General features: G+C 55.4%; 1 protein-coding gene across 16 annotated transcripts in view; it reads left to right on the forward strand.

The window, feature by feature from the left end:
* JADE2 (jade family PHD finger 2) overlaps nucleotides 1–9,394 on the forward strand; it is a 53,075-nt gene extending 43,681 nt beyond the window's left edge. For 13 of the 16 annotated variants that reach the window (XM_064595920.1, XM_064595917.1, XM_045892704.3 and 10 more), the window contains 3 exons: nucleotides 530–647; nucleotides 3,230–3,358; nucleotides 4,698–9,394. In XM_064595920.1, the coding sequence (XP_064451990.1) occupies nucleotides 530–647; nucleotides 3,230–3,358; nucleotides 4,698–5,506 (1,056 nt within the window). In that variant the 3' untranslated portion in view covers nucleotides 5,507–9,394. Of the gene's footprint in view, nucleotides 1–529; nucleotides 648–3,038; nucleotides 3,198–3,229; nucleotides 3,359–4,082; nucleotides 4,333–4,697 lie in introns of those variants that run through there. The other 3 variants (XM_064595919.1, XM_064595913.1, XM_064595921.1) reach the window with 3 other exon arrangements.
* Nucleotides 9,395–17,086: the final 7,692 nt, after the last annotated feature.

Below are 17,086 nucleotides of genomic sequence, written 5' to 3' on the forward strand. Positions count from 1 at the left end.
GGGTCAGAAGCTATTCTGCTGGAGGTCTCCCTGCTCTGTTACCCATGGCCATTTGTGTCTCAGGACAGGAGTTGGGTTTGCCAGGGTGCTTATGGCTGAGGAATGTCTTTGAAAAAGAGGCCTTGGACAGGAGGCGGAGGGATGGACTTGGTGACCTTGCCAGGCCCCAGTGACCTTGGAGCCCTGTGTATGTAGGGGAGGGCAGCCACATTGGAAGGGCCTGGAGGGGCACCATGGCAGACTGGGCCCGGAAGTGAAGGCCAAGAGGAGGCAGGTGGAGTCACCAGCCTGAGCTCACCAGACGCTTTCCCTGCCCACTCTGGTTCAGTGGGGGCTGCAGAATCAAGGCTGTGGTTGGCCTCTGTTTTGGACCAGAGAACTGTGGCTCCGGCCTGAGGACTCACTTGGGGCTTGGGAATTGATTCCCAGATGTCCCTGGCAGGTTAGGCAGTGGTGGCCCCCTGGAGCTGGGAGGTCAGGGAGTGACCGCCCATGAATAAAGTGGAAAACCTCTCCCTTGTCTCCTCAGGTTAGAAATCTGTGCTACATGGTGACAAGGCGTGAGAGAACGAAGCACGCCATCTGCAAACTGCAGGAGCAGATATTCCACCTGCAGATGAAACTGATTGAACAGGATCTGTGTCGAGGTAGGCGCCTTCCCTGCGCATCACCAGCCCCCGCTCAGTGTGCATGCTGTCAAGGGGCCGGGGCCCAAGGAGCGGGTGTGTTCAGGGCCTGGTGAGGGTATGTGCACGGAGTCAGGGACCACTGGCCCGTACACGGACCCTTCGTAACCCACTAGTAGACCAAGATGGGACTCCCGGGGCCCTAGTTGTGTGTTGGCTGACAAGGAGCCAGGGATAGGAATGTGGGCATCGGCCTGTCCTGAGGGAGCTTTCTGGTCCACTGGGAACACCTACGTAGTTGCAGGGCCATCATGGTTCAGGAGTGGATGGCATGGGAAGAGTGGCTCTAGGCTGGTGTTGGGGCAGGAAGGGCCGGAAGCTGGTGAGCTTCCCTGAACCCGTGTGCCTCCATGTGGATCCTGAACCAGGCAGCTGCCTCAGAGATGGAAGAGGACCTGTGTGTTCTTTCCCTCTGACCTCAACTGAGAATTTAGATGCTGTACCAGCAGCTTTTTTCTCTGTTAAACTCTTGCCGTCACATGCACTTAACAGATCTGGAAATCAAGGGCAAAGAAGCTTCAACATTGCTCTTGTCTGTTGGTTGTGTGGATTCTGCCCAACACCAGGTCCTTCCCAGAGTGGGTGCATGTTAAGGAGGGCACTGCTTCACTCAAAAAATGGCGCTCTCGTGTTGGATGACACGTAGCTGGATGGAGAGAGATTTTGAGCCAGGAGCCGCCGCTGCCAGTTCAGCCTCCGGGTCAGGCTGGGCCTGGCGTGGAGAGGAACTGGAGCTGCTGGGCCACCCCCAGAACAAGGACTGCGTGGCTGGGATCACAACCCACTCTGTCCTAAGAAACCAGCCCTACCCAGTACAGGTGTTGGTTCAGGCCGGGTCACATCCACACAGAGGTCAGAGCTTACCGTGCCTCCCCAGGACTGGCAGCTTCCTGGCTGCCCGAGCTTTCCAGGCTCCCTCTTGTTTGCTGGTTTTTTGCAGCAAGCATTAACAGTGTAGACAGCATGCCAGGCTCTGTGCCGGGCACCATGGGGCACACTGCCATGGACTGAATGGATAGAGTTCCTGTCCTTGTGGAGCTCAGCATCTGGGAAGGTAAAGGAGAGGGTGCCCAAGGGGCTGAGGTCGGCACCAGTGCAGGGACAGAGCATCAGGGATGGCTTTGCAGCAGTGGGGATTCTGGAAACGTATTGGGCTCCCTGGGACCTCACTGTGGCCGCACGTCCGGCTGCAGAAGGAGAGCCCCACGATCAGGGCGACAGAAAGTGGCAGGGTGTGTGGTAGTCTCAGGTACGGGATTTCAGAAACCTGGTCAAGAGCCAGGGCCCGATCCCCGTGTGGAGCCTGGGGACTTTTGCAGCTCTTAGACCTAAGTGGCAGCAACAGGCAGCCCTTTGTTCAGAGCAGGCCATTTGGAGAGGGGACTGGTTTGCCTGTGCTGATGCCCTCGGGGTGGTGACATTCGGCCCTGGGACAGGACATGGCTACCAGCAGATTGTCAAGGCCTCTGTGGCCAGAGGGCTGGAGAAGGCTTCCCACGGCAGTGACATTTATGCTGTGAGCTAAACCAGGTGGAGGGCAGGACAGTTTGGAATCCTAGAAGCCAGAGCCTGGCTTTTTAGAGAAACGGGAAGGAGGCTGGCCTCGCAGCCACTGGGGCAAAAGGATGATGTCTCAAGTGAGGTTTGGGGGTTGATGGGGTTAGACATGCAAGGTTTTATGGCCTCAAAGAGCTCAGACTTTCCTAAGGGCAGCGGGGGAAACTTCGAAGTCTCCCTCCCAAGTATGTAGGCACAGGTCCCATGTCGGAGATGAGGCTCCCGAGGCCTGGCCTGAGGTTGCACCGGGGATTAGCGGCAGAGCCGGGGAGACTGCCTATCCCTCAGCCTTCTCTAAAGCTTCATCTGGAAGCACGCAGCCTCTGGCTGAAAAGCTAGGAGATTTCTGGCAGCTGGGCCTCTCCCTGCAGGTGTCCTCCCCTGTTCCAGCATTCTCGGTGGCTCCCTAGACCCGTATGGTCAGGGACCAAAAGGATATGAGGGCCAGGTGTGCACCCCAAGTCTGCCATCTACTGCGTGACCTCAAGAGCAGATCAGGAGACCAGGCAGGAGACTTGCTCAAGGACCTGACTAGAACCCATGTCTCTCGACTCCTCAGTGTTTTCTCCACCTCCTCCTGCTTGGCTCCTCAGCCTGGCATTGAAGGCCCTGTCCTGGCCACTCACCTCCGCCACCTTCCCCACCCACTAGGATTCCCTCCACATCGTAGGCATGTAGCTCAGCCTGCATTCCAGGTCCTACAGGAGTGTTCTCCACCCTCTTCGTGGCCCTGTGCCCTCCCCAAGCCACTCAAGGGCAGCAGTAGACAGTGACCGACCCCCTCTTCCCCACCAGTCTCTGACTCAGGAGCCCCACTTACCCAGCCGCCTGTGGCTCTGAGCCTGGGGCCCGTCAGCAGGGCAAGGTGACCTGGAAGGTGAGGTGCAGGTGAGTGAGGACTCTTAGGCTGGTCGGCAGTGATCTTGGTTTTGGCTGAGCTGCTTGGGCTAACCACCTCCCTCCTGCTCTCTCTTTCCCTGGCACAGAGGGGTCTGGGAGGAGAGCAAAGGGCAAGAAGAGTGACTCGAAAAGGAAAGGCCGTGAGGGCCCGAAGGGCAGCCCAGAGAAGAAAGAGAAAGTGAAGGCGGGGCCCGACTCAGTCCTGGGGCAGCTGGGTGAGTGAGTGGCCACACTGGCCTGGCAGACGTGGCCAGGATCACACCATCACTCCATTTGCAGCCCCCAACCTAAGGCCAGCAGGGTCTGCCGGTACCTCCACTGCACAGAGGAGGAAACCCAAAGGGCTAAGCAGGCCCTTCCATGCCCAGGTGCTCACACCTTTTAGCCATAAAGGAAACAAGGTAGGGTCTCAGAGTCCTGTCTGCATCCCAAGAAATTCCTTTTTTTTTTGACCAAGAAATTCCTCTTGTGTAGACCTGGAGACTGGGCCAGGGGCTCAGGAGCCTGCATGCACATTCCCCTAGCCAGAGTCCTGGATGCCAGATTTTTCTGGAGGCCCTCAAGGGACCTGTAGGCCATCTAGGCCCTTCCAGAACGAAGCCCTCTGCTGGGAGATGAGGGTCTGCCAGAATTCTCCATCCTAGTCCCACCCTGCTGGGATTTCTCCAGCGAGCCCTCCCTTCAGCACCAGGGAGCCTTCCTGGAGCTACCCCAAGAGAGCCAAAGGAGTGGCCACAGGACTGGCCCAGCCCGTCGTCACTCACAGAATCCTTACTGCTGCTGCATTAAGCAGAACAGCCCTTGAGGGTCCCCTGGCTTTGGGCTCTGTCTCCCAGGGTGTCACATGTTTCCCCTAGAACACTTTTCAGGGATGACTGTGGCATCTTCCAGACCTCACCTCCAGCAAGGAAGCCTCAGGTTATCTTGTATTTCCATCAGTCTCAAGAAGGGGACCACGTGGGTATCAAAAGAAAAGCCCAGGATCACCTGCTGGCCCGGACCCCCAAGAGGGAATTTCTACCTAGAAGCCCTTCACTACCCCGTTCACACCTGACACACTGATCCAGCTTCTCTGCTTTGGAAGCAGCGCTCATGAAAACCCACCGCCCCTGATGGCGTGAGGGCGTTTCCTTTCATTCCTCCATCCCCTGCATCGCCGGGAAGGGGGTGGTGAGCAGAGCTGGCCTCACGGGTGTGTACTTGTCCCGTCTCAAAGGGCTCTTGCTTGGTTTAGTGCTCTACTTTATTGCCTTGAAATATCTTAATAATTTTTGAACAGGGAGCCCACGTTTTCACTTTGCATTCTGCACCACAAATCATGAAACCAGTTCTGGGAATAGGTTGATCTGGGGAAAAGGGGAATATGGTGTGGACCCCCCTCTTCGGTGGTGGTGGTGGGAGGGTCAGCAAATCAAGATGGCTCCGTGGGGTCTAGCACAGAGGGAGGGAGGCAGGTGCACCGTGGCCTGCTGGGGAGGGTCTGAGAGGGCTTCCTGAGAGGGTGGGACCCACACCTGCGAGTATCTCACTTGTGTCCTCTCTCCCCTCGGCCAGGCCTGTCCACCTCCTTCCCCATCGATGGCACCTTCTTCAACAGCTGGCTGGCTCAGTCAGTGCAGATCACGGCGGAGAACATGGCCATGAGCGAGTGGTCCCTGAACAACGGGCACCGTGAAGACCCCGCTCCGGGGCTGCTGTCAGAGGAGCTGTTGCAAGACGAGGAGACGCTGCTGAGCTTCATGCGGGACCCCTCGCTGCGACCTGGGGACCCTGCCAGGAAGGCCCGGGGCCGCACCCGCCTGCCTGCCAAGAAGAAGCCACCGCAGGATGGGCCTGGCTCACGGACGACTCCAGACAGATCCCCCAAGAAGCCCTGGGGCCAGGATGCAGGCAGTGGCAAGGGGGGGCAAGGGCCAGTGGCCCGGAAACCAACACGGCGAACGCCTTCCCACCTGCCGTCTAGCCCTGCAGCTGGGGACTGTCCCATCCCAGCAGCCCCCGAGAGCCCCCCTCCGCTGGCCCCCGAGACCCCGGATGAGGCAGCCCCAATGGCTGCCGACTCGAATGTCCAAGTGCCTGGCCCTACAGTGAGCCCCAAGCCCTTGGGCCGGCTCCGGCTGCCCCGCGAGAACAAGGGAACCCGGAGATCGCCAGGTGCCAGGCCTGATGCTGGGACAGGACCGCCCTCTGCTGTGGCCGAGAGGCCCAAGGTCAGCCTACACTTTGACACTGAGACCGATGGTTACTTCTCTGATGGGGAGATGAGCGACTCAGATGTGGAAGCTGAGGACAGTGGGGTGCAGCGGGCTCCCCGGGAAGCAGGGGCTGAGGAGGTGGTCCGCATGGGGGTGCTGGCCTCCTAAGTCACCCCCTACCCCGTCCCAGGCCCTGCCCTGGTCCTCCCGTGAGGCCTCAGCCCAGTCACAACTGCCATTTCCAATCTCTGCTGAGTGTCTCAGACCCTTGAGACTGCCACTCTGTTGTGGTTTTATTTTTAATATAGAGAGAGTTTTGAATTCCACACTGTTGTCTTTCTTCTGTGCTGGCCTAGGACAGTAGGATTCCTTCCACGGCTCTGGCCGCAGGGACTGTCGCAGGTCCTGTGCACCATCCCTGCCTGGGCAGTGCCCCGCCCTGGCCCGCGTGGCATCGCTGGGCTCCTGGCTAGATGTAGGCAAGGTGAAGAAGAGCTCAGGCCTCCAGCCCGCTGCCACTGGGTGACACAGACCGTCGTTTGGGCATTATTTCATGGCAGATGGGCCAGCCCAGGGCCTGCCCCGCCTTGCCCCCAAATCCCACTGGGGTCCATTTGGGGGGTCCTGCTGCACTCCACTGATCCCCAAGGAAGTATGCTAAGTGATACCCAGCCAGAGTCTACTCACTGTCACAAGCACAACGAGCTTATATAAGAAAGCACTGAGGGGGCGCAGAGGGCCCGCTGGTTCCAGAGGAACCACAGCTGTTCCTGATCAACCCACATCATCTGAGGCCTGCCCGCCCACCCCGCGACCCCCCACTCCCTTGCTGCTCCGCCCCTGCCAGTGCCCAGCCCGGCGGCTCTGAGAAAGGGTTCCTAGAATCCTTCCTGAGCTGTGCCATTTACTCAGGGGACTCCCAAACAGCCAGCCGCCAGTGCCGGTGGGAGCTGCAAGGGAGGGCCAGTGCCCAGACGGGGGCGTGGGGCTCAGACTCACCCACTTAGAGAATTGCTCTGGGGCTCCAACTTCCTTCCTTCCTTCGGGGCCAGTCTCGGCCGAAGTCTGGTCACTCCCAGACAGCTGACCTGACCAGACCAGACCGTTTGCCTTTCCAAGTTTTCCGGTCCTGCTAAGAGACAAGCTTCTTCCTCGGTTTCCTTTTGGAAACTCCTCCTTCCAACAAGCAGTGGGATCCCGGGGCCTGGGGCAGATTTCAAGTCTTGCTGGATGTTCCTCGTTCCTCTGTCCCTGTGAGCCGTTACCCCCTCTCCTGGGTATGCCCTCCCTCCCCACCACCGACCCACCTGCCGCCTTTTCCGTCCCACCCTCTAGGTCCCAGGTAGTTGCTCTGAAGAGTTTCAGTGGAGTGGCCCCAGGGTGATAGCTCAGGGAACAAACACAAAAGGAATTCAGTGAAAACATGGGTTTTTTTCTTTCATGAATTACTCCTGGGTCACTTCTGCCACTGGTGAAGCCAGAACTTCTCCAACAAGAACCTTGCAAAAGTCCAGTGAATAAGTCGAATCATTCTATGGATGCCAAAGAATATTTTGACCATAATACAGCACAGCCTGGACCTGACAACTTGTCACTTGGACTTTTTTTTTTTTTTAAATGGAGTTCTTTAGCAACAAAGTGTAGAGACCTGTTCTTGCACACACCCAAGGAAGCGAGCCCAAGCTCTTGGAAGAGGGTGCTGTTCTGCTGCTGAACTGTTAGAATCGGGAAGCGGGAACCAGCGCTGGATTTCAGATCCTGGGCTGGGCCCACTGTGAGCTTTCCCAACTCTGAGACTCACCCGGGGGTGGGGGGGTAGAATACCGACCACAAAACCAGCATGGCGGAAGTCTTCACCATGTGGTTCCCCCCAGCACAAATACACAACGCAGATCAGCGGGATGGGGAGCAGCGTGACCACCCACCCCCGACGGCAGAACTTTCAAGGTACGACGGTGGCATTGTCATCGACACTCCGTTTCGTGTGAATTTTAGCAAAACCGGAAGCAAAGACAGGACTCCGTTCAGAAGATTGGGCACATTGGTCCGGGTGGAGTGGACTCAGGGCGGGCTTCCAGGATTCTGGGCGTTGGGATGGCACAAGGCACCGTGGAGAGTTCAGTCCGCCTGCCTCCTTGGGAGTCACGGCCAATGCGGCGTCTGCACCAGCGGCCCAACCCCCGTTCTCTGTTTACTGCCTTTGAACAGTCGTCCTTCCTTCCCCGTGCTTTGGGTCACAGTCTTGTCTGTGCTGGATTGCCCGATCTGACCTCGCAGGAAGCCAGGGGACGCGATTAAAGAGCGACCAACTCTGCCGGGGGTGGGGGTGGGGTGCCGGGAATGGCTCGGGCCCAGTAGACTCAGCCCTTGCCCCCTCACCCCTTCATGCGTCCTGAGGCAGAGCCTGGGCTCCCCCGGGGGCAGGAGAGAATGCAGCCTGGCCGGCCAGGGTCTGGTCTGGGTTGGCCAGGCGGGGAAGCCAGCTCTCTTCAGGGGGCCTCTGCCCAAGTTGGCCTCTGGATTCTCTTCTGTGTTGGCTCTTGGCTTTGGACTGGACTCTCCCTGGGGCCATGTCCTGCACAGGGCCCAGGGATCTGTTCAGCCAGCTGGTGAGGGATGTGGGGGGCCTTCACTCCCAGGCCAGCCCTAGGGCTGTTCCCGCCGGGCAGCTGTCCACCTCTAGGACGCCCAGCAAGGCTACACAGAGGTCAGAGATGCTGATCCCCACCACTGTCATTTCCTCCATTAGCCACAGCCCCTTCCCTCTCTGGTCTGCTGCCCACCGTGTAGACAGCTTTGCCACCCCTGGCATTGAGGTTGGAAACAGGGAAGAAGGCAGGAGGCCTTTTGCAGGCCCGAGGCTAAGGCAGAGCTCCTGGTTGACCACATCTGCCCCCACTCACTGGCCCTCTTCTGGGAGGGAGAAGCTGCTCTGTTATTCATTCTGTCATTCCCCATTCTCCCAGTCCTGGCTGCACAGCTCCTCCCTCCCCCTCATCACAGCAAGAAAAGGATATGGTGCACGGAAAGTTATTTTTATGGATCATAAATGTATTTTAAAGTGAGTAAGGAGAAGAAAGGTAGAAGGCTTTATTTTATTAAATGAGCTCTCTGACTTTGTGACAGTGTGTGAGCGTTTGTAATGTCAGGGTCTCGATTTCCTTCGAGAAGCCACCAAGGTTCCAGACGTGGGTGCCGGACTGTAGGTGTGTGCGCCTGGGCCAGGGTGCATGCCCTGTGTCCTCGCGCATGCGTGTCTGTGTGTTGTGTATGGGCACATTGTGGGACTGGCTGGGGCAATTTTTAGGGAATCAACTGCCCACTACTAACAGACATTGGCGGCAGCTGGACTGGGCATTTCCTTGCTCACTGCCAGATGTGGTTAACCTCTGCCCGTGCCCGGAGCTCTGCAGAATGGTCTGGATGCCGTAGCAAGGCCTTGGGGGAGGCCGCTTCCCACGCCCCGGCCCAGCTGGCCACATTGGCCAAGGAGCCAGGGCTGGAGTCCGTTCTTTAAGGCACTTCCTGCCACCTTGTCCCTCAGACGCACCAACACTCTGTGCTCCACAAACGACTCGGGGTGGGGGGATGATATGAATGTCACAGGAGGTGACACCTCCTGTCCTTGTTTCAAAGAAAGTGATGTGCCATTTGTTAATATACAAGAGAAATACTGAAAATATATTGAAAAGAGCAATTTTAAATTATTTTTGGCTTATGTTGCAATATTTATTTTCTTGTATTAGAAAAGATTCCTTTGTAGAGAAAAAAATGTATTTTTCATTAACGCAAAGACCTATTTCCCCTTTTTGTACATTGTCCACGTTCGCGCCCCTTAACGAGCAATAGAATGTACGGCCGCCTCGCTGCGGCCGGAGCCCGCGCGCCCTGCATGATTCTGTGTTGCTGCCGCTGCTGCGTAGCTCCCGCTCCCATCCTGTCCTGCTCGCTCTTGGGGTTTCCGGCCCCCGGCCCCCACCAGGGCCTGTGTCTCAAGGAGCCCTTTGCACTCCTCGTGTGTTGGCAAACGCGGTGAATAAAGCAATGTTTTCCGTGCCGGATGGTGTGAGGCTCTGTTGCACTGGGCGGCGGGAGGGGGCCCACACCCCACAGCCAGCAGGAGGCCTGGGCAACCAGCGAGGGCTCTGCGCGTCCCGCGGGACTCGTGCTTCCTGCAGAGGAGTCCTCTAGCGATGCCCCTCGTCAGCGCCCAGAAGGCCCCGGGGGCTGCGCTCGGGCAGCTCTCGGTGGAGCTCCCAGGTCGCCTCCGTGGGTTCGCTCCCAAGTCGCCTCCTCCAAGTCCGCACCCAAGTCGCCTCCTTGGGTGACCACTTTGCTCCTCGTCCGCATCCACCGGGATCCCGAGCGGATGAGGGAGGCGCCCAGAGCCACAGCTGTGATGAGAGGAGGGGTTCCGCATCACCCGCAGGACTGCTGCGCTCGGCCCACCCTCCCGGGACAGTGGGAGGGTTTGCGGACAACCTTGGGCATCTGTCCCTCCATCAGGGAAGGTGCTGGCCCAGGTTTGTTTTTCATTCCCGATTGCCTGAGCACCTGCTCGGTGCCGGGCTCTGGAAGCTGTTAGGTAAGTGTAGCCACCATCCCTGCCCCAGGGCAGCTCGCTGTCCAGCAGGGACTCAGACGATGAGGGGACAGGGAGTTACGGAGGCCCTGGCTGGTTTGGGGATGGGAGGCATTCAGGATGGGTTTCCTTGAGGAATGGAGACCATTCATTCATTCATTCATTCATTCAATGAATCTCAGCCATATACCTCATTCTGCCAGCGTGCTGGGCTGTATACCAAACGTCACCAGGATCCTGCCATCCTAGAGCTTCCAGGCAACGGAGACCTGAAGAATAAACGGTTGCTCGGTCAAGGGCAGCTGGATAGAAGGAAGGGCCAACGAGCATTCCTGAAATGGCTTGGGCATGTGCAAAGATATATCAAACTATGCAGAGTAGGAAGGGGTCTTCAACCTCCTCTGAGAGCCCCAGGGGGGCAGTTTGGGAAAAGGGTGGAATTGGGACTCAAGGAACCTAGCTTCTGGAACCACCGACTTAGTTGTTTGCCACCGAGAATTGCCCCATTTTGTCACTGCAATAGGCAGTAGCCCCCAAGGCTACCTCCAGATCCAAGGTCCTGTGACCACAATGCAGAAGGCATGGGAAGGAACCTGGGGCTCCGCATTGGCCAGCCTACCTGTCACAGGGGCCAGCTGCCCTGGGCTCACACCCCAGCACCCCAGCCTCTCGGTCCTCCCTCCGCCAGCACCACGCCACGTGCACTTGGCCACCTTGGTCCAGAAGAGTGAGACAGGCGCCCTGCTGCCAGACCCACACCTGAAAGCTGACCCGGCTGCTACCCGTGGGGCCAGAGAGGTCAAGACACCTGTGGGTCTAAAGCAGCAGTGTTTGGTAGACATCAGGTGCGATCACACGTTTAAGTCCGGTAGCCGCAGGTTTTAAAAGTAAAAATAAACACGTAAAATGGAACTTTAACCTATCAGATCCAAATACAACCACTTAAACGTGTAATTCATATAAAACAACCACTAATGAGAGATTTTACATTCTTTTGTACTAAATCCTCGCAATCCAGTGTGTATTTTATATTTATAGCACATCTCAGTTTGGACTAGCCACTTTCGAGCTCAATAGCCAGGTGGCTAGTGCCTACTCTGTTGGGCACCATAGCCCTAGAAGCCATCGGGTGTCTCCCGGTTTGCTTTGGATTGACCCAGGCTTGTGAGGGGTGAGGGACAGACAACCATGAGGAGTCCTTGGCCCTCTTCCATGGGGGAAGGCAGAGGAGTAGACCTGGCCCTGGTTCCCAGCAAGTCCCTCTGGGGTCCCTCTCGGCACCCATTCAAGTCCACATGACTGCTTCACGGCAGGGGTCTCACGGCTGGTTGGGGCTCCTAGGGCTGCCTCTGCTGTCTCTCCCCCGAGGGCAGGACAGGATGAGTGTGGACTGAAGTGTTCCCAGCTCCCTCGTGCCGGGCCAATTCTCTCCCAGGATCTCCCAGGAGGGGTGCGGCATTCTTGCCTGCATTGATTCCACACTCACTGAGCACCTGCTACTGGGCCCTGAGGACATTAGGATGACCACATGCCCCTAGGGGGAGACCAGGCCGGTGTGGGAGACACACTTTAATCATGTAATCCCAGAGCAGCGTCCATTACTAAGACCATACCGTAAGTATAAAGCTGGGTGGGAGGAGGTCTCTGAGAACTTCCTTTGTTCTCACCACATTTCTGCAAGGATAGGCTATGGGGTGCCATCTGGTGCCTGTCGGCCCCCAGCCCAGATGGCTCCAGCAACAAGTCTGAAGGCCCACAGGGCCAGGGCCAACCATGCAGTCCCTAGTCTCAGAACTCCAGACCTCCTTCTCCCACACCCCCCTATGCATGGCCCTTCAGCCCTTCATGAGCCAGCACAGAGAAGGAGCTTCTTTATCAGCCTTCAGGATAAGGGACAAGAGGTCTCCTGAGAGCATAAGGCATTGGTTTAGGCCTGTGGGGTGCCCACCCTGGGTAGGGTGGGTGGACTGAGGATTTCCAGGCCCTGTTGTCTCGTAACTGCTAAAGCAAGGGAGGCAGGCGATCAATGGCGGGTTGGAGAGGGAACATTCCGTGCTCCCAGAGACGGCCTCAGTCCCTCTCATCGCACCTCTGTCTGTGCCCAGAGGCAGCAAAGGCCCTTTTTCTGGGAGAGGAGGGTTTCGGGACTCAGAGACACTGTGGACCCATGCCAGCAGGTTGCCCAAAGTGGTCTCATGCGCCACTCCCCTTCACAGGAGAGAGCCCCACGCTGCAGCGTCGCCTGGCCAGGCTCTTGAGGGCATCCACAAAAGGGCTGACTCCTTCACACTCCGAAGGCCACGCCGCGGCTGCCCCTGTCTACATCCGCCCCAGCCACCCACTCTTCACTCCCCTGATGAGAAGCACAGGCAGGACATGAGGCTTCATGATCACCACTGGGGGGCTGCCTGATAAAAAAAAAAAAAAAAGAGAGATCATGAAAAATGGATTTCAGGGCAGCCTTCTGGGGTTCAGGCAGACTCACTGCCTAGTGTCAAAGAGAGCGAGGCAAGGATAGGGGTCAGTCAAGCAGGTGACTTAGGGGCAAGCTTAGTGCACCAGGATGGGGCTCGACACCCCGTGCTCCAAGCCAGGCCTGGAGTTCAGAAGCATCCATACCATCCATTCTCAGGGAACCTGGGTCGGGATGCAAAGGTCCTTGTCCTGGCTTGTGAGGGAGCCCCTCAGTGGGTTAGGAGGTAGGGTTGCCAGATTTAGCAAATAACAGTCCTGGACCCACAGTGAAACTAGTACTTCAGACAAATACTGAATAATTCTTTAGTACAAGTATGTTCCAAATATTGCATCCTGGATTTTAACCTGGCAATCCTAGCGGGAGCCTCGTGTCCTCCACTGTATTGTGGCTCATGCAGAGGGGTGGCGCTAGCGAGTGATTTCCCATGGTGTATAAACTGGAGCAGATCCCAGACTGTCCCCACAACTCCAAAATGCTCACCCCTGAAGTTCAAGAGCAATGGAAAGGGGGCTGCCGCCAGTGGCCAGGACACACGGAACCCAGGCTGCGCCTGTCCCCATTTCATCTCACATCCCAAGCTAAGGCTGAACGGAACTCCGTTCTGGAAGGGACCCTTCTCCTTAGAGCTGTCTGAGGCCCACGGGCCATTTATTTACTGACTCAGGTAAGTGTCTAAAACACTTCTATTGATTGTAACACTATTCACCATAGCCAAGAAGTGGAAGCAACCCATGTGTCCATCGGTGGATGAATGGATAAGGAAATGGTGGCAGATGCAGGCAATAGAATATTACCCGGTCTTTTTTTTTTTTTTAAGATTTTATTTATTTATTTATTTGAGAGAGAGAGAGCACATGAGAGGGGGGAGGGTCAGAGGGAGAAGCAGACTCCCCGCCGAGCAGGGAGCCCAATGCGGGACTCGATCCCCGGACTCCAGGATCACGACCTGAGCCGAAGGCAGTCGCTTAACCAACTGAGCCACCCAGGTGCCCCTTACCCGGTCTTGAAAAGGAAGCAAATTCTGACATATGAACATTGAACACATTTTGCTAAGTGAAATAAGCAATGGCAAAAAGACACACCCTCCACCGCAGCACCTGTAGGAGGTATCTAAAGGAGTCGGACTGGTGGAAACAGGAAGTAGAGAGGGGGGTGCCAGGGGCTGGGGGCAGAGGGGGTGCGAGCTGCTCAGCGGGTGTGTGAGCTAGGATGCCAAAGAGAGTTGCTTGGATCAGAGGGCTGCAAGCGCTCAGTAGAAAGGAGGAGAGGGAAGGGACGACAGCGGGGAAAGAATGTGTCTGTTTTGTAGAACAAGCTGCTCCCACCCAGGAGACGGAGGGCCAGGTGCTCCCCCGGCTACCCCATGGCGGGAGCCAGCTCAAGCCGGACTGTTGCTCAGGTCTTGCAGAGAAGCCCCCTAAATTGCCCTGAAGTTACCTTTAGCTCATTATAATTCTAAGATCTCCTATGGGGGGTGGGGGTCAGCCATTTTTGAACATAACAATGTGTTATGTTCAACACAGCGCCTTGACATACTGAGCATGTGCAGTTGATCCGAAGTGCTTTAGTAACAAAGTCAGTTCCTTAATGGAGCCGGCGCCCTGCCCCCGCTCTGAAGCTTACCGAATAAAAGACCCCGTCTAACCCTAAGAGGAGGCAGTGGTTTGAGAGCGATCTCCTTGTCTCCTTACTTGTGACAAGTAATAAAGACTCTTTGCTTTCAACACTTCCTTGGGTGGTGTTCAATTTGACGCACCCCAAGCAGCAGACCCCCTGAGTTCAGTTGCAGGTGCAGAGGCAGGATAGAGGATTCTGGGGATCTGGTGCACAGCAGTGAGCATATGGTTGACAGCACCGTACTTTACACTTAGAAGTTGGTATGTGGGGGCGCCTGGGTGGCTCAGTCGGTTAAGTGTCTGCCTTCGGCTGAGGTCATGATCCTGGGGTCCTGGGATCCGGCCTCACATTGTTGGGCTCCCTGCTCAGCTGGGGGTCGGCTTCGCCCTCTCCCTCTGCCCCTCCCCCCGCTGGCGCTGGTGCTCTCTCCCTCACACTCTCAAAATAAATAGATACATACATACATAAAAGAAGTTGCTATCTGTATTTTATGCTATGTGTTTTATCACCCTAGGTTAAAAAAAAAATACTATGGGGGGACGGGGTCTGGAATCCCTGCCACATTCGGTAAGTTACAACTGCTTTGTTGCAAGAACAAACATAACATTAAGCAAAAAGAAGCCATTCTAAAAAACTTTCAAAAAAAAGTTCATATTGGGCCTCTGCCTTTCCTGGGGCATGACTCCCGTACATCCCCCAACTCAAAGCTTAAACTCAAGGCTTCTTGCTGCAGAAATGGGGTAATTGAGAATTAAGGACTTGTATTTTGGCATTTGGGCCTCAATTTATTCATTTCTTAAATGAGGATGACAGTTCCTGCTGGGCCCCCCATGCGGGGCGGCTGAGAGGTGCTAAGGGGACATAGACATGAGGTGGGCAAAATGAGGACTCAGCGAAGGTGGAAGAAGAGGGGAAGAGGAGGTTTGGGCAGAGACCGCTCTAGGCTGAGGGGAGGAGGCCAGAGGGATTTGTTTACTAACTCTCACTTCCTGGAATCCGAGCTGGCAAAGCCTGGTTGTTTACAAGTTCTCATGGGCTTCCCTACCCTCAACCAGGACAACTGTGGTCTGGGGTGAGGGCTGAAATAGGGGCTGGTTGTACACCTCTGGGGGTCATCAGGGACCAGCTCATGTGATACCTGTGACAGCTGCCTGGGCCTGAGAAACCCCCAGCTTACCAATGTTCTGAGCTCCTTGGTGGCCTTCCTGTACACTTGAAACCTTGTAACCCAAGAGCTAGAGGGTAGCTGAATAGGACATCCCTCCTGCCCCCTCACCCCCCGCCCCTTTTTTGCAAAGAAGGAATGTTCCATGGCTAGGGACTGAATGTTGTGAGCAACATGAAACTCAGAAGAGCAGCTGGGGTTTGTAAGAGAAGCCAAGTCAGAAAAGTGACTCAGCAAAATAAACCTTCACCTGTGGATGTTCCAAACTCCAATTTGGGGGCTGTGGGTCATCACTGCCTGGTTCTGGTCACAGGTGCTTAGTTTCATAGCCTGGCTTCCCACATGCCAGCCGTAACATTTATGCCCATTAGTTTACAGAAGGAAGCTTGGGAAGGAGGCCAGGTGGGCCTAATTGCTGCCTCATCCAATGTTAAGACTCGATAATGGGTTAATGTCAAAGAAAGAGCAGTGGGCCCTGAAGAGGCATCAGGAATCAGAAGGGATGCTCAAATCTCTGGGAAAACCCACCCCCCCCCATCCCCCTGAAACCAAAGCACTTCCTTCTAGTCAAGAAAGGGTGTGGGACTGGCACCAACTTGCACCATTAATCCTGGTTCCTGCTTGGCCTTCATCTGAGGAGCTGCATCTGGGTGATAGCACCTCCAGAGTTTGGGGGGTAAGGGGTTGTGAAACCTCATCTTGTTGCAGGTTCTTGTCTCACAAAGTCGAAGAATGAATCTCGCAGACAAATAGGTGAAGTGAGGTGAAAATGTATTAAGTGAAGGTGAGAACAGAAAAGAAAGAAAAAAAAGCTCTGTAGAGTGAGAGGGGTCCCGTATGGGTTGCCACTGAGGGCTTTTATGGTCATCTGCTCTAGAAAACTGACCAGGGAACTTGGTAAATATCTCATCTATAACAATTAAGACAAACAGGGTGGACCTGTTCTGGTCCCTTCTCTCTGGTTATTATCTTGTCTATAACACTTCTCCACATCTGGGGTATCTGTGAGCCTGGTTACTGGTCCCCTATCTGTCTCTCCCTACCTAACCTCGCCTGTCCTTTACTCAATCTTACAAAACAACTTCTTTAAAACAAACAAACAAACAAAAAAAAACAACTTCTTTAGAACAACCTCTGAATTTTAATGACAGAGAGACTGTCATTTTAAAAGCAATCCAGTGCTAAGTCATTGTGCTAAAAAAAAAAATCTTCTTTAAATTCAACTATAATTGTCTCCTTGAAACTTGATTTTTTTTTTTTTAAAGATTTTATTTATTTATTTGAGAGAGAGAGAGAGAGAATGAGAGACAGAGAGCATGAGAGGGAGGAGGGTCAGAGGGAGAAGCAGACTCCCTGCCGAGCAGGGAGCCCGATGCGGGACTCGATCCCGGGACTCCAGGATCATGACCTGAGCCGAAGGCAGTCGCCCAACCAACTGAGCCACCCAGGCGCCCCGAAACTTGATGTTTTTATTCACAGGTCTTCCTGAGCCCTGGAGCCACAGAGATCATGTCCAGTCCAGTGTTCAATGGACAGCCCTTAGGCTATTTGATGAGTTCAGATATGCCCATCCAGGGCGCCTGGGTGGCTCAGTCAGTTAAGCGACTGCCTTCGGCTCAGGTCATGATCCTGGAGACCCGGAATCGAGTCCCGCGTCAGGCTCCCTGCTCAGCGGGGAGTCTGCTTCTCCCTCTGACCCTCCTCCCTCTCGTGCTGTCTCTCATTCTCTCTCGCAAATAAATAAATAAAATCTTTAAAAAAAAAAAAAGATATGCCCATCCAACTCTTCAACTTGGGTACTTTCCTAGCGGATTAGAATGCAGGGTATGCCCCCCCCCCCTTATCCCTACAATTACACTTGAATTGTTTGATTGATGGAGCCACCAGATCCCCACACTTTTCAGGCAA

Source organism: Mirounga angustirostris, unplaced genomic scaffold, assembly GCF_029215605.1.
Source record: "Mirounga angustirostris isolate CCGP_5_RB_7025 unplaced genomic scaffold, mMirAng1.0.hap1 SCAF_7, whole genome shotgun sequence".
NCBI lineage: Eukaryota > Metazoa > Chordata > Mammalia > Carnivora > Phocidae > Mirounga > Mirounga angustirostris.